Source organism: Bufo gargarizans, chromosome 9 (assembly GCF_014858855.1).
Source record: "Bufo gargarizans isolate SCDJY-AF-19 chromosome 9, ASM1485885v1, whole genome shotgun sequence".
Lineage (NCBI taxonomy): Eukaryota > Metazoa > Chordata > Amphibia > Anura > Bufonidae > Bufo > Bufo gargarizans.
The window spans coordinates 128,874,677-128,900,667 of NC_058088.1; the positions used below are offsets into that span (position 1 = coordinate 128,874,677).

Below are 25,991 nucleotides of genomic sequence, written 5' to 3' on the forward strand. Positions count from 1 at the left end.
TTATTTTTTTTATTGTACATGATTTTATAAGATGAAAGGGTGCTTTTTTCTTGAAACTTGATTTACCTAATTATTAAAAAAACACTTTTTTTTTACAATTTTTTAAATAGTGGCAAAAAATAAAAATTATCCTTCTATTTTGTGTCTACAGCTAGAGGTACTCTCCATGTATAGTTCCAGCAAAGAAACCCCTAAAATCACAATTTTATTGATATTCTTTAAAGTAGGACCCGTAAGGGACCTTTGATATACTCAAGAAAAATACTCAAAAAGTAGTTACTATGTTAATAGATATAATTAACAGCATCCAGGTGAGTGACAATGATAGTCGGGGAAGGGGGAATAAGTTGTCCCTACACTTACCCTTTTCTTAAAGCCTCAGCCCAGGGAGGACCCCTGATGGTGGAGACCCCCTATTGTCAGCCCTGCGTTATCCCTAAGGGCCTCAGGTATCAATAAGGTATAGTATGCCCCCGGGTTAGAGCAGGGATATATGTTCACAGATACTGGATGCTGTAGACAAGATACATTAAATATATACACATATAGTCAGGGTTAACCAAATGGACAACTACCAAAATAAACCTCAACGCATTTCACCCTAGTCAACACTATGGGATCATCAGGAGGTAAATGTATCAATTCAGTATAAAATGATAATATGTCAAACACTGATGTAGAAAAATATATACTGGGGCAACACCAGGTTAGATAATCAGATAACCGCTATGCATATTATAGCAGTGGAGAGCAGTATAAACCAAATCAGCTTAAGATACAGCATCGTTACAGGTTAACCAAGCGTGGCACTAATATCAGTGCTGAAGCTGCAGGTTTCAAAGGCCGGAGAAAATGTGTTCCACATCCTGGTGGACAGAAATAATAATACACTGATGTCAGAGAGGTATACCTAATGATATGTATCAAAAGGCAATAGTGTAGTGAACACTCACAGCTGAATGTTTGATGCACCTGGATCAAAAAACATCACTGTCATCCCAGTGCGAATGGCCTTGATAAAGCCCAAACTGTGATCAAAAGAGATCACCAAAAATCAGTGACAGATATATATCAATTCATTAGATATAGATGATCAGTTTAACTCACATTATACAAGCCTCCTCATGTTCAGCGCTCCCCGTGCAAGCAAAATGCTTGTGTGCACCTTCCATATTTAAACTGCTATCAATTAACGCGCCACAGATAGCCTTGGTGGACAGCGGGACTTCCGGTATTGATGTCAGTTTCCAGGCTGTGGAACGCATAGCGTGCCACGCATTAGTGCCACGCTTGATACCTGTGGTTAACCTGTAACGGTGCTGTATCTTAAGCTGATTAGGTTTATACTGCTATAATTTGCATAGCGGTTATCTGATTATCTAACCTGGTGTTACCCCAGTATATATTTTGCTACATCAGTGTTTGACATTATCATTTTATACATTTACCTCCTGATGATCCCATAGTGTTGACTAGGGGGAAACGCGCCAAGGTTTATTTTGGTAGTTGACCCTGACTATATGTGTATATATTTAATGCATCTTGTCTACAACATCCAGTATCTGTGAACATATATCGCTGCTCTAACCTGGGGGCATACTATACCTTATTGATACCTGAGGACCTTAGGGATAACGAAGGGCTGACAATAGCCTAGGAACGTAGACAGGGGGTCTCCACCATCAGGGGTCCTCCCTGGGCTGAGGCTTTAAGAAAAGGGTAAGTGTAGGGACAACTTATTCCCCCTTCCCCACTATCATTGTCACTCACCTGGATGCTGTTAATTATATCTATTAACATAGTAACTACTTTTTGAGTATTTTTCTTGAGTATATCAAAGGTCCTATTTTAATGAATATCACTAACATTTTGATTTTAGGGGTTTCTTTGCTGGAACTTACATGAATTTTCAACCCCAATATATAAATGTGATTAAATTTAGCTGGAACTTAGCATTTATTTCTTGTTATGGCCAATACTCTCCATGTATAGTCTGATCGTGAAGTCATATCTTCTATACCTCTACTTCTAATGTATGTTGGTCAGAGGGAAGAGAGGAGTGGAGTAGCAGCAAATTACTAGATCACACTACAGTTTGCAGCCTGTAACCATAAAGATATGTAGGTTTACATGGTAGCTGTAGAAATTAAATGGTAGTATATTTTTATGACTATTTGCAAACTTGCTTAATTATTTACTTTCCATGAACTTTAACTATAAAATCGGTTCTAGAAGTGCATGGTTCTTAAAGTGGTTGCAGAAAATCCATTTTAAATACACTATTAAGGAATTCTGAGGGGGCTTGTTCACCCTGACTATTAGGTGTCATGAACACAAACGTATTTTCTTTTCATGTCCGTTCCGTGTTTTATTTTTTTTGCAGACCATATGCAGAATCATTCATTTCAATGGGTCCGCAAAAGAACGGATGTTGCTCTGTGTGCTTTCGTTACCGTATGTCAGTTCCGCAAAAGAATAGAGCATGTCCTATTATTGTCCACATTATGGACAAGGATAGGACTGTTCTATTAGGGGCCAGCTGTTCTGTTCCTCAAAATATGGAATACACAAGGACATCATCCATATTTTTTGCAGATCCGTGTTTTGCGGACCTCAAAATTCATATGGTCGTGTGCATGAGCCCTTAGCCCTAAAGGGGAGAGAAGCTATAAAGAACATCTCTAGACCTGGAGGACCCAACATATGCTTACAAAAACTGTAGACCACTGAAAACTCTTTTAAAGGGGTTATCCCATTAAGAATGTAAAAAATAAAAATTAGAGATCATATAGTACATGACAATACCTTTCTAACAAAGCTAGAACCAGCCCTCGATCGAGAGAATGCCTATTAATTTTTAAGTCCTGTGTGTGGTGCAAAAAAATTAGAGTAAAGGGACGTCTGAGAAAGCACTTTACAATAGATAGAAGTGAGGAGGTGGAGACACCATTCACAACATAAGCTTAAAAGGGTTGTTCACCATTGTGGACGTTTTCTACGACCCCACAGAGTGGCCAGACCTGCGGTGGTAATCATACTTACCTTACCCTCGCCATGGTGATGTGTCACCCATGCATCTCGCGACCTAGTCATCTGACACACAGGTGACACATCGCTGCCAATCATTGGCTGCAGCAGTCATGTGACCTATTGTCAAATTGAATGTTGATGCAGGGAGTACTGGTGACCTACAAAGCTGGTGGGGCAGCCATGCAGCCAGAACCCAGTGGCTCGTATCAGGTAAGTATGATTACCACCGCAGGTCTGTTTAAGGCTACATGAGGCTGATTTTCCACACTAGAATTCACACTAAATCTGCAGCAAGATTTTTTGAATAATGTGTGTGGTTATTCGATTTCTGGAGAAGGGTCATTGATCCAGTTATTTTTAGACACTAGTATTAATAAATAGCTGCCGGAGGAACCGCCTAAGTTATGAAGATGCACAAGCCTCTCCATAACTTTGGCGCATACAGTGCCAGTTCTAAATGTAAGACAGCTTCCTTGCTGTCTTACATTTAGACCAGGCATAGAAAATGATGAATGGGATGGGCCTGCCTGCCCGTCCCCTTCCCCGTCCATGCCACGCCCACAATAAACCTGGTGTGAGCGGGGCGAAGTCACAGATAGCGACGCAACTAACCATTGTTCTGCCATTTAGGCTAATTTAGGCGTACTTAAAGGGACACTGACAGGCCCAATAACCATAATTAGCTGTATATATGTATGCACAGGTCTTCTAATGTGCATTAAAAACATATAAGTATCCCCCCTGTCCACATTATGAATACAGTAAACTCATGTTTTATAACCTGAAGTAATCGCTTTTCTTTCTGCCCAAGGGGCGGGGTTTCAGCTCCACTTGCGCCCAGCCAGCATCAGCCCAACCGACGTTTTGAAGCGCCGCCCAGCTCATCAATATTCACTTAGCTGGGCGGCTTCTGCTGTGCTGTCCCCGACCTTCCAAGATCCGGCGCATGCCCAATAGAAAGCTATGGGCATCGGACTCGCTTTCAGCTTCTGCGCATGCGCCTGGCACCCATAGCTTTCTATTGGGCATGCGCCGGATCTCGGAAGGTCGGGGACAGCAGAAGCCGCCCAGCGAAGTGAATATTGATGAGTTGGGCGACGCTTCAAAACGGCGGTTGGGCTGATGCTGGCTGGGCGCAAGTGGAGCTGAAACCCCGCCCCTTGGGCAGAAAGAACAGCGATTACTTCAGGTTATAAAACGTGAGTTTACTGTATTCATAATGTGGACAGGGGGGATACTTATATGTTTTCAATGCACATTAGAAGACCTGTGCATGCATATATACAGCTAATTATGGTTATTGGGCCTGTCAGTGTCCCTTTAAGCTTAGTAAATGACCCCCTATGCTACTATATTAAGCCTCATTCACACGTCCATGTTTATGCTCAAATCCATGAAAAGGTGGTCAGTAATGCATCTGTGAAGCTGCCCGTGAAGGATCCCTGTGTGGTCCGTGGTTTTTTGCTGTCCATGTCTCATCCATGTTTCATTGACTGAAAAATAATTTTAAAAGCATCTCTTTATAATGATCAGTCAAACATGGATGAAATATGGATGACATCCATGTTGTATCCGTGGATTTCACAGACCTATAGACTATAATGGCCAAGCTGGATCTGTGAGCATGTATCCGTGATAAAAACATGGACCCACGGACTGTGCTAAAACACTGATTTATGAATGAACACAATGGGGACGTGTGCTGTCCGTGGAGAACATGTACAGCAAACGTCTGTGAAATGCTGACTTGTGAATGTGGATTTTTATGCGGATTTACCACAGATTTCACCCTGTGCATTGCGTTGAAATCCACAGCATAAATTGACATGCTGCAGGTATAACATTCACACTGCCGGTCTATTTACGCTGCAGATTATTTTCGCAGTCTGTGAAAGAGATTTATTCAAATCTCATCCAATTTGTGGTGGCAAATCTGCAATGTTTTTGCTACAGTTGAACATATTATTAAACTTGTCTTGTTGTATCCATCCCCAGAGATCTCTCTGTTAATCAGATTGTTGACCTGCCGCCTTCACTGTTCACTAACTCGCAGGAGCTTCAACAGTTGTGAGTATTGATATTTGATAGGGAATTTTTATTAAATTTTGCATCACTACTTTGTTAGAACCATAACTTTAATTTTTCAGTTGACTTAGGCCGAATGCACACGACAGTATTTTTTCACGGTCCGCAAAAACGGGGTCGTAGGTCTGTGATCCATGACCGTTTTTTCGTAAGTCTTCCTTGATTTTTGGAGGATCCACGGACATGAAAAAAAAGTCGTTTTGGTGTCCGCCTGGCCGTGCGGAGCCAAACGGATCCGTCCTGAATTACAGTGCAAGTCAATGGGGACGGATCCGTTTGACGTTGACACAATATGGTGCCATTTCAAACGGATCCGCCCCATTGACTTTCAATGTAAAGTCTGGAGTCCCTTTTATACCATCGGATCAGAGTTTTCTCCAATCCAATGGTGTATTTTAACTTGAAGCGTCCCCATCACCATGGGAAAGCCTCTATGTTAGAATATACTGTCGGATATGAGTTAGATCGTGAAAACTAATTTCCGACAGTATATTCTAACACAGAGGCGTTCCCATGGTGCTGGGGACGCATCTAGTTAGAATATACTACAAACTGTGTACATGACTGCCCCCTGCTGCCTGGCAGCACCCGATCTCTTACAGGGGGCCGTAATCAGCACAATTAACCCCTCAGGTGCCGCACCTGAAGGGGTTAATTGTACTATCATATCCTCCTGTAAGAGATCAGGGCTGCCAGGCAGCAGGGGGCAGACCCTCCCTCCCCAGTTTGAATATCATTGGTGGCCAGTGCGGCCCCCCCCTCCCTCCCTCTATTGTAATAATTTGTTGGTGGCACAGTGTGCACCCCCCCCCCCCGCCCCCCCTTCCTTCCTCTATTGTAATAATTAGTTGGTGGCACAGTGTGCGCCCCTCCCCCTGCCCACCCTGCCAATCGGCCCCCCCTCCCTCTATAGCATTAACAACATTGGTGGCCAGTGTGCGGCCTCCCATCTCACCCCCCCCCCCCCCGATCATTGGTGGCAGCGGAGTTCCGATCGGAGTCCCGCACAGACCTGTCACTTACCAGTAGGTGGAGCTCCCGGCCGGACACGAACATCGCAGCAGCCAGCAGGTATGAAGTATGAATCTTCTACTATTGTACTATTGCTAAATAACCATGGCAACCAGGACTGCAGTAGCGTCCTGGTTGCCATGGTTACCGATCAGAGCCCCAGCGATTAAACTGGGACTCCGATCGGAACTCCGCTGCCACCAATGATGGGGGGGAGGCCGCACACTGGCCACCAATGTTGTTAATGCTATAGAGGGGGGGGCAATGGGGGGCGCACACTGTGCCACCAACTAATTATTACAATAGAGGGAGGAAGGGGGGCGGGGGGCGCACACTGTGCCACCAACGAATTATTACAATAGAGGGAGGGGGGGGCCGCACTGGCCACCAATGATATTCAAACTGGGGAGGGGAGGGTGTCTGCCCCCTGCTGCCTGGCAGCCCTGAGCTCTTACAGGGGTATATGTTAGTACAATTAACCCCTTCAGGTGCCGCACCTGATGGGGTTAATTGTGCTGATCACGGCCCTCTGTAAGAGAACGGGTGCTGCCAGGCAGCAGGGGGCAGTCTTGTACACAGTTTTTAGTGTATTCTAACTAGAAGCGTCCCCATCACCATGGGAACGCTTCTGTGTTAGAATATACTGTCGGATATGAGTTTTCACAAAGTGAAAACTTAGATCTGAAAAAGCTTTTATGCATATGGATCTTTGGATCCGTCTGTATGAAAGTAACCTACGGCCACGGATCACGGACACGGATGCCAATCTTGTGTGCATCCGTGTTCTTTCACGGACTCATTGACTTGAATGGGTTCGTGAACCGTTGCCCGTCAAAAAAATAGGACAGGTCCTATTTTTTTGACGGACAGGATACACGGATCACGGTCTCGGCTGCAAAACGGTGCATTTTCCGATTTTTCCACGGACCCATTGAAAGTCAATGGTGTGCCGGCATACATACATAATTCCTCTGGATAGCCATCTTATATGCTTCTGGCATATGTAAAAAAACTGTGAACTCTCATCTTCCCGAAGCCTGGGTCACCTATGATATAGATGGACACTTTTATTACCACTACTCTGTGAGACCGGCTATAAAAAGGTCATAAAGGCTATACCAGGCCCAGCTCATCCTATAAGATAATATCAGCTCGCTGTCAAGCCTGGCTGGAGCGTGACATCATTAATTTCCAGGTCTGGTTTGAGGAGAGCTAATAGCCCTTAATTAGCTCTGGGCATAAAACCAGTCCACTTTCATATTTCATTTATGAATCAACTTATGCCTTTTCTGACACCAGATCCAGGCTCTATAGAGTATTGTGATTAATTGGGTATCAAATATGACTAGAGGATGTGATTCCGTAGCTGACCTATGGGTGGTAGAAGAACTACAGGTCCCAGCATTACCGTGTGTGGTCTCATTCTGTAGGTAAATAAATAAGGATCGCAAATATGTATTCTGTATAAAAATATGCCGATGTATCAGGGAGATACGAGCTTAAGTATAATCCTCATTGTAGGAACTAAACTTTGATGGGGTCATAAAACACTTGGAGGCCAATCCCTAAGTTTCACAGTCACTCTGCTGCCATTGGCTGACAGGAGTAAGTCTCCTGCCCATGGGAGAGTTCATAAAAATCCATGCACAAGGACAGAGGAGAGAGACCCATGGAACATCACCAGACACTTAATTGGACATTGATGGCATACCCCTGTATCAGAAGAACTTTGAGGGTCTCCCCTGATACATACTGAAAAGGGGTTTGCAAGGATTCAAAAAGGACATATGAACGACCATCTGAAACCCTCCAGAGAAACTAAGTATTCTTTCATCTTTTTCCCTTTCATTTGAACTGTCGTGATTATTTATATTGTTATTATTATTCTGTAGATTTATAGTCATTTTCATTAGACTTGTATGCACTGCTTTTTACCTCTTATTAAAGATTATAAAATCTAAGTAGCCAAGTCTTCCATATTCTAAGCTGCTGAACAACGTACCTTGCCTTTGAAGAGACGTTACCAGGTAGTTAGTTAAATTGCATTTAGGAATTGTAGCTGGGGGTGATTGACTGCGGTTGGTCAGTAAGTGATATCCGGTTCATCCACTGATCTGTGTGATAGTGAATGACCCGGATAGTCGGCTCGTGGACCGGGAACCCACGTGGTGGCAGTTACCGAAGTGTAGTGGGAGGTGTTAGCCGAATGGTAATACCCCGGTCACGTGAGGTCTCTGTGTGTGCGCAGACTCCGTCACAGACCACTACGTCACAGCTGTGGGATCCGGAGCGATCGGATCCATAGTTCGTGACAAATGGGTCCGCGAAAAAAAAACGGAAAAAGGCACAGCGGCCACGGATGTACACAACGGTCGTGTGCATGAGGCCTAAGTCATATGAGGACTTGTTTTTTGTGGGCTATTTTCAATGACACTATTTTGCTGTACATATAAAATATTGGGGGAGATTTATCAAAACAGGTATTAAGGAAAACTGGCGAAGCTGTCCATAGCAATCAATCAGATTCCACCTTTCAATTTTCATAGGTCCTTTGGAAAATGAAAGGTGGAATCTGATTGGTTGCTATCGACAACTAAGCCAGTTCTACGTTACACCAGTTTAAAAAATCTCCCCATTAACTTGAATTAACTCTCTATGAGAGGGAATGGGAACAAAGCAGGCATTAAGTCATTCATTGTGCAGAGGACTAATCAGTTATGTTGATTCTTTGAGTCAGTAGGATTACACGATATACAAAGAAAATAGTTGTTTTGTAGCAGCATTTTTAAGGGCCGATGTTTAAAATCTTTCAATCAAAGATTGTTTTATTGTGGGACAGATGCATTTTTTTAGGGTTCATATAACTTACTGATTAAAATATCAAACTGGTGGGGGTTCAACTCTAGCAGTCCAGGCAGGAGAACTCCAGTTCCTGGCCAGGGACATCACGTTCATTAGTTACATGGCCTATGTGCAATTCAGTCCAATCAAGGGAATGGGCCTTAGGCTACTTTCACACTTGCGTTCAGAGCGGATCAGTCTGAGACGGATCCGCTCATATAATGCAAACGGTGGATCCGTTCAGAATGGATCCGTCTGCATTATATTGTAAAAAAATGTCTAAGTGTCAAAGTAGCCTCAGACGGATCTGTCCAGACTTTACATTAAAAGTCAATGGGGGACGGATCTGTTTGAAAATTGAGCCATAGTGTGTCATATTCAAACGGATCCGTCCCCATTGACTTACATTGTAAGTCTGGACGGATCTGCACGCCTGCGCACGGCCAGGCGGACACCCGAACGCTGCAAGCAGTGTTCAGGTGTCCGCCTGCTGAGCGGAGCGGAGGCTGAACGCTGCCAGACTGATGCATTCTGAGCACATCCGCGTCCACTCAGAATGCATTAGGGCTGGAAGGAAGCGTTCGGGGCCGCTTGTGAGCCCCTTCAAACGGAGCTCACAAGCTGACACCCGAACGCTAGTGTGAAAGTAGCCTAAGCTGCATTACCAAGCACAGCCACTGTACGGCGCTGTGCTTGGTATGTTGTCAGGAGGCTGCAGAGCTCTTCCTTTCAGACAGTTGATCCGCAAGGGTTCCAGGTGTCAGACCCCCACCGACCTGATACTAATTACATATCCTGAGTATATTTCATCAATATTGTACTCCTGGGAAATTTACACTGTTCACCATGCTGCTTAACTAGCATGCTCTTTTATTCTATGGGTCAGTACAAATGCAGCTATACTGCATATGATTTCATTTTCCCTTTGAGTTAGGGCTCATTCAGACAGATGTATGCGGATCCGTTTTTTTGCGGACAGCTCAGCAGGTCCGCCAAAACACAGATTGCATTCTGCATTTTTATGGACCCATATACTTCAATGAGGCCATGTCCTGATTTTTATTGACAAGTATAGGAGATGTTTTATTTGTTTTGCGGAGCAGTGGAACAGAATTAAAGGGCCTCATAGACGTGAATGGGTCCGCATCTAATCCGCAAAATTGCAGATCAGATGCAGAAAGCAACATACGGCTGTCTGAATGAGCCCTTATCCAATGACAATCTTTGTCGCTCCCCATCTTTTGTGCTGTGTATAGGGTTCCCACCCAATTATGAGCCCTTAGGTGTATTTCACACAGTCATTATGTGGTCAGTATTTTGCATCAGTATTTGGTCAGTATTTGTAATCCAAAACCAGAAGTGGAACCTACTGAGAAACAGTATCAAAGAAATATTTGTGACTCTTCTGTGTTTTGGACTTACTCCTGTTTTCAGCTTACAAATACTGATGCAAAAACACTGACCAAATACTGACCATGTGAAAAAGGCCTAAGAGTGGGTTCACACTGGCGTTAGAGATTCTGTTATGGCTTTCCGTTATAACAGGGTTATAACGGAACTTAACGGAATGCATAAGATGGAAGGGCGGATCCGTTTTGCTGCCCATAGAATTGCATTATGACAGAATGCAAAACGGACGCCAACAGTACTCTGTTTTCCGTCTTGCATAATGGGACCCAGACGGATCCATTATGTTTTCCTATAGACTTCTATTAGGACGGAGTAAAACAGAATGCCAATTAAAGGCTTCCGTTTTGCATTCCATCCTATGGATCCTGTTATGTTCCATTATAACACTCCATAATGCTAGTGTGAACCCACCCTTAGTTTTGTTTTTTGCAGACTGGGAAGTAGTTTTCATTAATACTATTGGAACATGGGGCTTATTCATCATCATTTATTATTTTGTTAGGGGATAATAAAAAACGCAATTATGTTCCTTTTTTTTTTTTACTTTAACTGGACGTTAAATACATATTATCTTTACAGTTTTTCATGAACACAGTATTACGGAAATACCATACACTATATATAGTACGGTGCCTTGAAAAATTATTCATGCTCCTTAAACTTTTCCACATTACATCCACAAACTTAAACATATTTTATTGATAATTTATTTCACAGACAAACACAAAGTAGCAAGTATGTGTGAAGTGAAAAGAAAATGATACATGGTTTTCAAAATTTTTTATAAATAAAAATCTGGAAAGTGTAGTGTACATTTATATTCAGTTTGATTGTGAGACGGCTCACTCACTGTAACCACGCCTTGGTGCCTCTGTCTGGTTTGAATCACCCTTTCAAAATCGGCAAAAATATTACTAAGAATGTAGACCGGCACTCATACACTGGGGGTCACGTGAGAGATTGGGTAAAATGCAATTTTAATGGCTAGGTCAAATATAAAATAGATCAGAATAAAATACAGCATAAATGAAAGAGCAAAAACTGTAAAAATGGATTTAAAATAATAAAGTGGATAAAATCTGAGGAAAAAGTTGCTAAATATAAAGCATCTATATATAAAGCATATCAGGCATAAATACAGACGTGGACAAAATTGTTGGTACCCTTTGGTCAATGAAAGAAAAAGTCACAATGGTCACAGAAATAACTTTAATCTGACAAAAGTAATAATAAATTAAAATTCTATAAATGTTAACCAATGAAAGTCAGACATTGTTTTTCAACCATGCTTCAACAGAATTATGTAAAAAAATAAACTCATGAAACAGGCATGGACAAAAATGATGGTACCCCTAGAAAACACAGAACATAATGTGACCAAAGGGACATGTTAATTCAAGGTGTGTCCACTAATTAGCATCACAGGTGTCTACAACCTTGTAATCAGCCATTGGGCCTATATATATGGCTCCAGGTAATCACTGTGTTGTTTGGTGATATGGTGTGTACCACACTCGACATGGACCAGAGGAAGCAAAGGAAAGAGCTGTCTCAAGAGATCAGAAAGAAAATTATAGACAAGCATGTTAAAGGTAAAGGCTATAAGACCATCTCCAAGCAACTAGATGTTCCTGTGAGTACAGTTGCACATATTATTCATAAGTTTAAGATCCATGGGACTGTAGCCAACCTCCCTGGACGTGGCCGCAGGAGGAAAATTGATGACAAATCTAAGAGACGGATAATCCGAATGGTAACAAAAGAGCCTAGAAAGACTTCTAAAGAGATTCAAGGTGAACTTCATGCTCAAGGAACATCAGTGTCAGATCGCACCATCCGTCGTTGTTTGAGCCAAAGTGGACTACATGGGAGACGACCAAGGAGGACACCATTGTTGAAAACGAATCATAAAAAAGCAAGACTGGAATATGCCAAACTACATGTTGACAAGCCACAAAGCTTCTGGGAGAATGTCCTGTGGACAGATGAGACAAAAATCGAAGTTTTTGCCAAGGCACATCAGCTGTATGTTCACAGACGAAAAAATGAAGCATATCAAGAAAAGAACACTGTCCCTACTGTGAAACATGGAGGAGGCTCTGTTATGTTCTGGGGCTGCTTTGCTGCGTCTGGCACAGGGTGTCTTGAATCTGTGCAGGGTACAATGAAATCTCAAGACTATCAAGGAATTCTAGAGAGAAATGTACTAGCCAGTGTCAGAAAGCTTGGTCTCAGTCGCAGGTCATGGGTCTTGCAACAGGACAATGACCCAAAACACACCGCTAAAAACACCCAAGAATGGCTAAGAGGAAAAAATTGGACTATTCTAAAGTGGCCTTCTATGAGCCCTGACCTCAATCCTATTGAGCATCTTTGGAAGGAGCTGAAACATGCAGTCTGGAAAAGGCACCCTTCAAACCGGACACAACTGGAGCAGTTTGCTCATGAGGAGTGGGCCAAAATACCTGCTGAGAGGTGCAGATGTCTCATTGACAGTTACAGGAAGCGTTTGATTGCAGTGATTGCCTCAAAAGGTTGCGCAACAAAATATTAAGTTAGGGGTACCATCATTTTTGTCCATGCCTGTTTCATGAGTTTATTTTTTTACATAATTCTGTTGAAGCATGGTTGAAAAACAATGTCTGACTTTCATTGGTTAACATTTATAGAATTTTAATTTATTATTACTTTTGTCAGATTAAAGTTATTTCTGTGACCATTGTGACTTTTTCTTTCATTGACCAAAGGGTACCAACAATTTTGTCCACGTCTGTATATATCTTAGATATCAAAGCAGTCATTGGTGGAACTTCTGTTATTCCTATTTCTTGATAGGGTCTTCCACTATATGTTAGTAGTTAGTATTTGCAGCATACAATGCAATGTGGCTGGTGAATAGTGATGTCCCGAACTATTCGCCAGCGAATAGTTCCTGGTGAACATAGCTTGTTCGCGTTCGCCACTGCGGGCGAACATATGCGATGTTCGGTCCGCCCCCTATACATCATCATTGAGTAAACTTTGACCCTGTACCTCACAGTCAGCAGACACATTCCAGCCAATCAGCAGCAGACCCTCCCTCCCAGACCCTCCCACCTCCAGGACAGCATCCATTTTAGATTCATTTGGAAATTGCATTCACAGTGAGAGGAGGGAGAGTGTATCTGCTGCTGATTCAATAGGGAAAGCATTAGCTAGGGCATTGTTCTGTGTCCACAGACTCATCTGCTGTAAGGACAGCATCCAGACAGCACCCCAAAAAGCCCTTTTCAGGGCTGGTACATCAGTCTGCTTTAAAAAAAAAAAATATATATATATATATATATATATATATTGCAGTTGCCTGGCTGCCTGTGTGTGAGAGGCTGCAGGCTCAGTCATAGACAGCACGTGCACACCATTCATACAGGGTGTGACAGAAAATACCTTGCAGATAAAAAAAAAACTTCTATTTAATATTTTTCTGTGACATAATCACATTTGTAAGCCCGTGTGCGTCAGGCACACACATACTGTATACTGCTAGTGGCTAAGCCTGCACTCATACCGTTACAGGGTGTCATTCCCTCAAATACCTTGCAGGAAAAAAAATTCAATTTAAAAATTTTCGGTGACCTAATCACATTTGCAAGCCCATGTGCGTCAGGCCCACAATACTGTATTGTGCCCACTAGCTAGTGGCTAGGCCTGTACTCATACCATTACAGGGTGTCATTCCCTCAAATACCTTGCAGAAAAAAATAATTATATTTAAAAAAATTCTGTGATATAATCACATTTGCAAGCCCATGTGTGTCAGGCCCACACATACTCTATTGTGCCCACTGGCTAGTGGCTAGGCCTGCACTCATACGTAACAGGGTGTCATTCACTCAAATACCTTGCAGAAAAAAAAATTATATTGAAAATGTTTCTGTGATATAATCACATTTGCAAGCCCGTGTGTGTCAGGCCCACACATACTGTATTGTGCCCACTGGCTAGTGGCTAGGCCTGTACTCATACCATTACAGGGTGTCATTCACTCAAATACCTTGCAGAAAAAAATAATTATATTTAAAAAATTTCTGTGATCTAATCACATTTGCAAGCCCATGTGTGTCAGGCCCACACATACTGTATTGTGCCCACTGGCTAGTGGCTAGGCCTGCACTCATACCGTAACAGGGTGTCATTCACTCAAATACCTTGCAGAAAAAAAAATTATATTGGAAATGTTTCTGTGATATAATCACATTTGCAAGCCCGTGTGTGTCAGGCCCACACATACTGTATTGTGCCCACTGGCTAGTGGCTAGGCCTGCACTCATACCGTTACAGGGTATCATTCACTCAAATACCTTGCAGAAAAAAAATATTCTATTTAAAAAATTTCTGTGATCTAATCACATTTGCAAGCCCGTGTGCGTCAGGCCCACGCATACTGTATTGTGCCCACTGGCTAGTGGCTAGGCCTGCACTCATACCGTTACAGGGTGTCATTCACTCAAATACCTTGCAGAAAAAAAAAGGTCTGCACTCATACCGTTACCGTCACAAAAGGCAATCCCACCCTGATATAGGACGTAACAGGGATTAATCTGATGAGAATAGTACTACAGAAAATAGCACTCATATCGGGTGTGACAGTAAATTGCACGGCATAGACGCAGTGACCGTGGCGTGGATTCAAACAAAGGGGAGGGAGCCAGCGTTTTTTTAACCATCTCCTCGTTTGAAAAATCAATTTAATAAATGGACCCCAGATTGGGGATGTCACGTAACAGGGATTAAACTGATGAGAATAGTACTACAGAAAATAGCACTCATATCGGGTGTGACAGTAAATTGCACGGCACAGACGCAGTGAACGTGGCGTGGATTCAAACAAAGGGGATGGAGCCAGCAATTTTTTAACCATCTCCGCGTTCGAAAAATCTATTTAATAAATGGACCCCAGATTGGGGACGTAACAGGGATTAAACTGATGAGAAGAGAGAACTACAGGAAATACCACTCATATCGGGTTGGACAGTAAATTGCATGGCGCAGACACAGTGACCGTGGCGTGGATTCAAACAAAGGGGAGGGAGCCAGCGTTTTTTTAACCATTTCCCCGTTCGAAAAATCCATTTAATAAATGGACCCCAGATTGGGGACATAACAGGGATTAAACTGATGAGAAGAGAGAACTTTAGAAAATAGCACTCATATCGGGTGGGACAGTCAATTGCACGGCACAGATGCAGTGACCGTGGATTCAAACAAAGGGGAGGGAGCCAGCGTTTTTTTTAACCATCTCCCCGTTCGAAAAATCTATTCAATTCACCTTTCCGGGACCCTTGGTGTTGTACGTGGCTGGGTGGAGGAAGAAACCTTCAATTACATCAACGGGACATGGCTAGCTTGGTATCCAACCTTCTGCAAATGGGAAGTTTGTGGTTGGGCAAATGGACTGTTTGCGGTCTGTGAAGCGGGCGTAACCCTTACACTACCTGGATGTTTTAAACCACGTTGTTCAAAAAATTGGATTGTTAGGTTATTTATGCCCTTTATGAATTAAAATCCAACTCTGCGTCAACTATGTAATTTTCCATGGGAGTTTTGCCATGGATCCCACTCCGGCATGCCACAGTCCAGGTGTTAGTCCCCTTGAAACAACTTTTCCATCACTATTGTGGCCAGAAAGAGTCCCTGTGGGTTTTAAAATTCTCCTGCCTATAGAAGTCAATGGCGGTTCGCCCATTCGCGAACATTTGTAGAAATTTGCGTTCGTCGTTCGTGAACGGAAAATTTTATGTTCGCGACATCTCTACTGGTGAATGGGTATTGAAGGGGTCAGCTGGAATGCAGTAAGTTCAGTTAATACTCCAGTTATCAACATGCAGATGTCATCAGACCGTCCTTTTTAATGGGTATTACAGTCACTATTCCATAGAATGTGTAGCAATATATGCCAATGTAAACAGTAGATTATTGATACTGACTGTTTGGTAGGGCTCATTTCGCACAATCGGAATTATGATTTACTCACAAAGAGTCCTGTACAATTAGCATGGCCATACAACATTGAAAGAATATACGTTAAAGATATTGTCGACGCTAAGGCAAAAGTTCAAGCAAGGTAACTCCCTGTCTCGCGATAATGTGAGCGAGATCCACAGCATATTGAAGTCATTTTATCCACGGCATCTGACGGAGTAAGGCAACTACCCATCTCGCGATAACAGAAGCGGGTGGATGGTACTCAGAGGACTCTTGATCTACTTCACTGCCCTATCCTGCTAGCGAGACACTGAGTACTGCCTACGAGCCCTATGTAGCTGACCCACTCTGTATTTAGGTAAGTGCTCTCACGCGTGGGACACCACGAAATGCGCGCTACCAAACAGTGAGTATCAATAAGCTACTGTTTACATTGCCATATATTGCTACACATTCTATGGAATATGGACTGTACTAACTATGTTCCAGCTTAATTTTGTCACAAATATATATTGGGGTTGAAAATTCATATAAGTTCCAGCAGAATAACCCCCTAAAATCACAGTTTAATTTGTAATTCATTAAAAAAAAAGGACCAATAAAGGGCCTTCAAAATATTAAAGAAAAATACTCAATATGGTTACAACAATTATAAGTCTAAATAACAGCATCCGGGTATGTGACAATAATGGCGGGGAAGGGGAAATTAAGAGTCCCTACACTTTCCCTCTTCTTAAAGCCTCAGCCCAGGGAGGACCCCTGATGGTGGAGACCCCCTGTCCACATTCCTAGGCTAATATGAGCCCTGCATATCCCTAAGGGCCTAGGGTATCAATTGGGAACAATATGCCCCCAAATGAATGCAGGGATATATATTCACGGACTCTGGATGCTATAAAAAAGGTGAATTACACATATACACATATAGTCAGGGTCAACCGCCCAAACAAACCTCGACGCGTTTCCCCCTAGTAACACTATCGGATCATCAGGAGGTAAATATATTAGTTCAGTAAGATATAAATCAATAATATGTCAATAACTGATGCAGCAGGTGTCACGCCAGATGGAATATCAGACATACAGATAAACCAGCAAACCAGGCTCTAGGCGAGAAGCAGGGGAAGGGTCACCTCCTAGCAAATCCCTGACTTCTTTCCCTGCTCTGCTCAGCCCACATTCAGACCTATATGGTAGGAATGATGTGTCCTCGTGCCTGGGCTAAAACACCCTAGACTCCCTGAGATGGTGAAAAGAGGAATAGGAGCAGCCTGCTCGCACAGAACCTGGATGGGAAAGATGACACCAACACAACCAAGAAAGCAAACAACAAAAACTGAAACCACACTTATCTTTTCTGAGCTGGAACAGACAACCTTCCTTCCTTGCTTCCAAGGCCAGAATGATTTCTATAACCCGCTCAGAGCCCTGGGATGGAGTGCTATTTAAACTAATGACCCCACCCAGTGCACCTGATGGGAGGCGGATCCAGCACGGACCAAAACAAAACACTAAACCCGTGCAGCTATTCTGGCCGACCTCCGCACATAGTCAGAGCAGGGCATGACAGCAGGATATACTGGGGAAACACCAGATTAGACGATCAAATAATCGCTATGCATGATATAACGGTGGAGGACAGAATAAATCCATAACAGCTTCAAGTACAGCACCGTTGCAGGTTAATCAGAGGTATCACAGTTGCCCTCATATCAGTACTGAAGCCGCAGGTATCGGAGGTCAGGTCAAAATGTGTTCTACATCCTATTGGACAGAAATGATAATACACTGATATCAGAAAAGTGTACATAATGATGTGTGTAAAGAAGCTGAAGTATAGCAGACACTCACGGCTGAGGGTTTGATGCACCTTGATCAGATAAGTCACTGTTGTTCCAATGTAGATGGCCTTGATAAAGCCCAGACTGTGATCAACCAAGAGATCACAAAAAGTCAGTAATAGTTAAACACCATTCAATAACTATAAATATTAGAAATCAGCATGACTCACATTATCCAAGCCTCCTCGTGTTCAATGCTCCCCGTGCAAGCAAAATAATCGTGTGCCCCCTCCATATTTAAACCGCTATGATATTAGCGTGCCACAGATAGCGTTGGTGGATAGCGGGACTTCCGGTGCTGACGTCAGCATCCGGGCTGTGGAACGCATAGCGTTCCAGTGCATGGTTTCCGGTGCCCATAACAGCATCCGGCCAAACATACCGATGTCCAGTCACATGACATACCAAACTTCCTGCCAGTGAAGCGCAAAGGGAGCGCTTACTTCCTGCTCCCTGCGTTCCACAGACAACGGATCGCGTATTATAGTGCAGGAGATAGTCAGTCTTATATAAATCGCATAGTGGGTCATTTGCATAACCGGCAAATCACATGCTAATGAAACAATTCACATGGCGCAGATTAAACGTGCTTCATACCCATTCAATATAGGATATCTTGCCCAAGCGATTATAGAATCATATAATCCTAGCATTTAAACTAGGAAAGGGGGGCAAAAGAGTGATAATCCAGCAGTCCAACTGCCCCCCAGAACAATGCCAGAAGAGGCCAGTAGCACAAAGGTTAAGAAATGACAAGCTCAGAGTCTTGTCTACAAATGCTCGCAGTCTAGGGAATAAGATCAATGAACTTGAGGCTATAATGGCATCTGAGAATATAGATGTACTGGCTGTTACTGAGATGTGGTTCAAGGGGAGTAATGACTGGGATATATCAATACTAGGGTTCTCTCTATACAGGAAAGACAGAGAAGGCAAGAAGGAGGAGGGGTGGCCCTGTATGTGAAAGATAGCATAAAATCTAATTTGATACAAGTTAGCGAGAACAATTTAGAGTCAGTTTGGGTTACCTTGCAGCTTGATAATTATAAGGTAACTCGTGTAGGTGTGATATATAGACCACCTAGCCAAGTCAAAGAATTAGATGATCTACTAGTTGAGGAAATAGCTAAAATTACATTGAAGGGGGAAGTTATCATTATGGGAGACTTCAATCTTCCAGATGTAAACTGGAAAACCAAAATAGCTAGTTCTGCCAGGAGTACAGATATTCTAAATTCCCTACTGAGATTATCTCTACAGTAAGTAGTGGAGGAGCCAACCCGGAAGGAGGCCAGTTTAGATTTAGTATTCACAAATGGGAATTTGGTATCTAATATTTCTTTAGGGGAAAGCTTGGGATCTAGTGATCACCAGTCAGTGTGGTTTACTATAAGTAAAGTTTTAGATTTTAGAAAAACTGACTTTTCTAAAATTAGATTAGTGGTATACAAGTCCCTATCAGACTGGAACAGTTTCATTGGAGTCCAGGAGAAATGGGACTACTTAAAAGTGGCACTATTGCAGACAACAGAAAATTGCATAATTGCATTAGGCTTGTCAGTAAAAGCAAAAAAAGGAAGCGACCACTGTGGTACTCAACAGAAGTGGCCAAAATCATTAAAAACAAAAAGATAGCATTTAGGAATTATAAAAAAAAAAAAAAAAAAAAAAAAACGAGGATGACAGGCAAATTTATAAGATTAGGCAGAGAGAGGCCAAACAAGGCAGAAGAGAAATTAGCTCAGTCGGGGAAAAAAGGCGATAAGGCATTCTTCAGATACATAAATGAAAAAAGGAAACTAAAACAAGGAATTGCCAAATTAAAAACAAAAGAAGGAAGGTATATGGAAGAAGATAAAGAACTAGCTAATTGCCTCAATGAATACTTCTGTTCAGTTTTTACAAAGGAAAATGAAGAAGAAGGACCTCAGTTAGGGAAGAAGACTAATGTATCTTTTGATGCATGTGTCTTTACAGAGGAAGAGGTTCTAAGTCAACTGTCTAAAATTAATACAAATAAGTCACAGGGGCCTGATGGGATACACCCAAAGCTATTAAAAGAGCTCAGCGGTGAACTAGCAAAACCATTAACAGATTTATATAACCAATCACTGGCAACAGGAGTCGTCCCAGAAGATTGGAAATTAGCAAATGTTGTGCCCATTCACAAGAAAGGTAGTAGGGAGGAATCGGGCAACTATAGGCCAGTAAGCCTGACATCAATAGTGGGGAAATTAATGGAAACCATACTTAAGGAGAGGATTGTGGAACATCTAAAATCCCATGGATTGAAAGATGAAAAACAGCATGGGTTTACTTCAGGGAGATCATGTCAAACTAATCTTATTGATTTTTTTCGATTGGGTGACTAAAATAATAGATGGAGGAGGTGCAGTAGACATCGCTGATCTAGACTTTAGTAAGGCTTTTGATACTGTCCCACATAGAAGGCTTATCAATAAATTGCAGTCTTTGGGCTTGGACTCCCATATTGTTGAATGGATTAGGCAGTGGCTGAGGGACAGGCAACTGAGGGTTGTAGTCAATGGAGTATATTCAGACCAAGGTCTTGTTACCAGTGGGGTACCTCAGGGATCTGTTCTGGGACCCATATTGTTTAATATCTTTATCAGCAAAATTGCAGAAGGCCTCATTGGTAAGGTGTGTCTTTTTACTGATGACACAAAGATTTGTAACAGGGTTGATGTTCCTGGAGGGATACACCAAATGGAAAAGGACTTAGGAAAACTAGAGGAATGGTCAAAAATCTGGCAACTAAAATTTAATGTTGATAAGTGCAAGATAATGCACCTGGGACATAAAAACCCAAGAGCAGAATATAAAATCAGTGACACAGTCCTAACCTCAGAATCTGAGGAAAGGGATTTAGGGATCATTATTTCAGAAGACTTAAAGGTAGGCAGACAATGTCATAGAGCAGGCACTCTATTTATGGGTTCATGGAGGACAATTTTATTGAATGTTTAAAATAGAAATATATAGACATAAAACCATAACAATACTTAAATACAAATGATTTTAGCAGCAATAGCAATATGACGGCGATTAAATGGCAATTGATAAATAACAACGATATCAGTAGCAATTGGAGGATAGCAGCGATACTAACAGCAATTAATAATATACAGATAAAATGCAGATAAAAAGCAGGAATATCTTCTAAGATTGGATTAGTGGCAATAGTTCCATGAATCAATCCCCATATACAGGGAGTGCAGAATTATTAGGCAAGTTGTATTTTTGAGGATTAATTTTATTATTGAACAACAACCATGTTCTCAATGAACCGAAAAAACTCATTAATATCAAAGCTGAATATTTTTGGAAGTAGTTTTTAGTTTGTTTTTAGTTTTAGCTATTTTAGGGGGATATCTGTGTGTGCAGGTGACTATTACTGTGCATAATTATTAGGCAACTTAACAAAAAACAAATATATACCCATTTCAATTATTTATTTTTACCAGTGAAACCAATATAACATCTCAACATTCACAAATATATATTTCTGACATTCAAAAACAAAACAAAAACAAATCAGTGACCAATATAGCCACCTTTCTTTGCAAGGACACTCAAAAGCCTGCCATCCATGAATTCTGTCAGTGTTTTGATCTGTTCACCATCAACATTGCGTGCAGCAGCAACCACAGCCTCCCAGACACTGTTCAGAGAGGTGTACTGTTTTCCCTCCTTGTAAATCTCACATTTGATGATGGACCACAGGTTCTCAATGGGGTTCAGATCAGGTGAACAAGGAGGCCATGTAATTAGATTTTCTTCTTTTATACCCTTTCTTGCCAGCCACGCTGTGGAGTACTTGGACGCATGTGATGGAGCATTGTCCTGCATGAAAATCATGTTTTTCTTGAAGGATGCAGACTTCTTCCTGTACCATGCTTGAAGAAGGTGTCTTCCAGAAACTGGCAGTAGGACTGGGAGTTGAGCTTGACTCCATCCTCAACCCGAAAAGGCCCCACAGACTCATCTTTGATGATACCAGCCCAAACCAGTACTCCACCTTGCTGGCGTCTGAGTCGGACTGGAGCTCTCTGCCCTTTACCAATCCAGATTGACAGATTGGGAGGATACCAATATAGGTATATATATATATGTTATTTTTATTTGGAAAAGTGGGAGAGAGGAACTTTGAAATTTTTAAAGGATATTAATATAAATACGTTTAATTTAAAGTTTACTAGTAATGTGAATGAAATAGAGATTGAATATCTGGATCTATTAATTAGGAATGAAGAGGGAAGATATATATGCAGTACCTTTCAAAAACCAATATCGAGAAATAGCTACATTTTATTCAGCAGCTGCCATCTTCCTAGATGGCTGCTGAATATTCCAACAGGACAATTTGGTAGGCTCATACGTAATTGTACAAAAGTGGAGCAGTTTGAAAAGGAAGCTGAGAATATGAAAACCTGCTTCCTAGATAAAAATAATCCAATAGACATAGTGGAAAAATCACTATGTAAAATAAGAAAAAAGGATAGAAATTCCTTTTTTGAACCTGAAAATGGGGGTGATAAAGATAATACAAGTGGTAATTTAAAAGATGGAACACCAAGAATTATTCTGCCCTTTAACCCAGAGTACAAAAAAGTGGAACGAATTATTAGACGCTATTGGCACCATATCCTAGAGGATAAGACTATAGGTGCATTAATATCGAAAAACCCACAGTTTGTGTATACAAAAGCACATAATTTGGGATGTAAAATAGCGCCAACAACAAAACAAACCCCAATAAAAAAGAAAGGAATCCTACAATATTGGGACCACTTAAAAGTTTTTTTTAGGTGCGGAAAATGTTCAAACTGCAAACAAACAACTTTCCCAAGAAAAACAATAGAAGTACAATCTATACGAAATAACTTCAAAATTGAAATGAATGACCTACTTACATGCAACTCAGACAATGTACTATATTTGATCCAATGCCCTTGTGGCAAACAATACATAGGTCGAACGAAAAGACTTCTGAAAACCAGGATAGCTGAGCATATCGGAAATATAAAGAAAGGGTATGAAAAACATGTCCTGTCAAGACACTTCAAACAATATCACAACCAGAACCCCTCAGGCCTAGTGTTTACAGCATTTGAAAAAATAAACAAACACTGGAGGGGGGCGATCATATTTGACAGGAGTCAAGAAGAATCTTTGAGTTCGACTCCATTCAACCTAACGGCCTGAATGCAGAACTCGAGATTTTTGGCTTCCTGTAAAATGGGGCGCCCCTGGTTGACGGACGACAACTACACATTTTCTGGAGGTCTCTCTATATATATTTATATATTTATATATTCTTATTTTTATATATATATATTTTTTGAATATTTTTGGAAAACTTATCGTTTGAAAACCTATACATTGCCTGAAAAACGGATTTCTTGAAAATGTATTCCTATATTTGTAAACTTGTATTTGAAATTGCACTTTATGATTTTAATGATAATTGTGTTTAGAGCTATAGGCCTCTTTTTTAACAAGTGATGTAACGATATACTCCTCTAACAGTTTATAGAATACTGTACAGTGTTTTTATTTTTTCTTAAATAAATATATTATATTTTTTATCTACAAATAATTATGTGTAAGCAACCTAAAAATACTGAAAAAACATCTATGAACAATAGCATTCCAAAGCATTATAAAATAAGAATTGATCTAAATATCTCTATAGCAAAGAACTGGAAATTCATATAATGGACTATATAAAGACACTATTCCGGATTAGACTCCGGCTTTTCCGATAGACTGGCACAGGATAAAGGGGGAACAGGATGTGAAATATGCTTGACCACTGAGGAAGGAGCAAGGTTGAGCTCCGAAACATGTTTGGGTGAACAAGCATATGAAGATTCAAATTATATTGTTGGAGCGCTCCAAGAGGAATCTAACCTAAAGAACTCACGAAAATTGACCTAATATCTACAAAGCGGAACCCCAACAGCTGAATAAAGAAGTTAAGAGGCGATCCGAACATTGAAGGGGCGGAACTGATATTAAACAGAGACGCCGCCATAACATGTGGCACGCCGACTTTCCAAATAAGCTGTGACCGGAGGATCCGAAATACAAAGGTCAGTCTGTTTTCATAGCAGGAGCGGGACGCCGCACCAGAGAACAGCCGAACTGTGAGTAAACTAAACATCTAATGTGCACAACAGAAGATTCCCTATTTCTATATTTCTATATAAAAAGCGGGACTGCATCTGAATGTCTGTGCTGCATAAGAAAAAAGATACCTAGCGATCAATTGTAGTCAAGTGAATAGCGGAGTTCTCACAACTGTTGCAATTAAGAACATTGCTGCTACATTGTTGCCACACCGTATTAGTTATCTAATCTCCAAACAGACAGTGGAGCACACTATATGGGGATTGATACATGGAACTATTGCCACTAATCCAATCTTAGAAGATATTCCTGCTTTTTATCTGCATTTTATCTGTATATTATTAATTGCTGTTAGTATCGCTGCTATCCTCCAATTGCTACTGATATTGTTGTTATTTATCAATTGCCATTTAATTGCCGTCATATTGCTATTGCTGCTAAAATCATTTGTATTTAAGTATTGTTATGGTTTTATGTCTATATATTTCTATTTTAAACATTCAATAAAATTGTCCTCCATGAACCCATAAATAGAGTGCCTGCTCATTAATATCTTATTGTTAAACCTATTTACAATTGACGAGGGTGAGTCAAATTGAGCAAGAGCACCTGTCTCCAGAAAACCAGTGGAGAGCCGCCTTTTCTGATATATAATGTCATAGAGCAGCAGAAAATGCTAGCAGAATGCTTGGGTGTACAGGGAGAGGAATTACCAGTAGAAAGAGGGAGGTGTTCATGCCGCTCTACAGAGCACTAGTGAGACCTTATTTGGAGTATTGTGCTCAGTACTGGAGACCATATCTCCAGAAGGATATTGATACTTTGGAGAGAGTTCAGAGAAGAGCTACTAAACTGGTACATGGATTGCAGGATAAAACTTACCAGGAAAGATTAAAGGACCTTAACATGTATAGCGTGGAAGAAAGACGAGACAGAGGGGATATGATTGAAACTTTTAACCCTTTCAGGACCAAGCCATTTTTTACCTTAAGGACCAGGCTATTTTTTGCAAATCTGACCAGTGTCAGTTTATGTGTGAATAACTTTAAAACACTTTTACTTATCCAGGCCGTTCTGAGATTGTTTTTTCGTCCCATATTGTACTTCATGACACTGGTAAAATTAAGTCCAAAAAAAATTTTTTTTTGCACAAAAAAATACCAAATTTACCCAAAATGTGGAAAAATTAGCAAATTTCAAAGTTTCAGTTTCTCTACTTCTGTAATACATAGTAATACCCCTAAAAATTGTGATGACTTTACATTCCCCATATGTCTACTTCATGTTTGGATCATTTTGGGAATTACATTTTATTTTTTGGGGACGTTACAAGGCTTAGAAGTTTAGAAGCATTTTTCGGAAAATTTCCAAAACCCAATTTTTAGGGACCACTACAGCTCTGAAGTCACTTTGTGAGGCTTACATAATTGAAACCACCCAAAAATGACCCCATTCTATAAACTACACCCCTCAAGGTATTCAAAACTGATTTTACAAACTTGGTTAACCCTTTAGGTGTTGCACAAGAGTTATTGGCAAATAGAGATAAAATTTGAGAATTTCATTTTTTTGCCTAATTTTCCATTTTAACCCATTTTTTCCACTAACAAAGCAAGGGTTAACAGCCAAACAAGACTATCTTTATTGCCCTGACTC

The 25,991-nt window shown here is 41.2% G+C and overlaps 1 protein-coding gene across 1 annotated transcript in view; it reads left to right on the forward strand.

Annotated features, from left to right (window-relative positions):
- LOC122919808 (relaxin receptor 2-like) overlaps positions 1-25,991 on the forward strand; it is a 403,299-nt gene that overhangs the window by 272,512 nt on the left and 104,796 nt on the right. Inside the window, exon 12 of the mRNA XM_044268998.1 lies at positions 5,026-5,097. Within this exon, the coding sequence (XP_044124933.1) occupies positions 5,026-5,097 (72 nt within the window). The remainder of the gene's footprint in view (positions 1-5,025; positions 5,098-25,991) is intronic.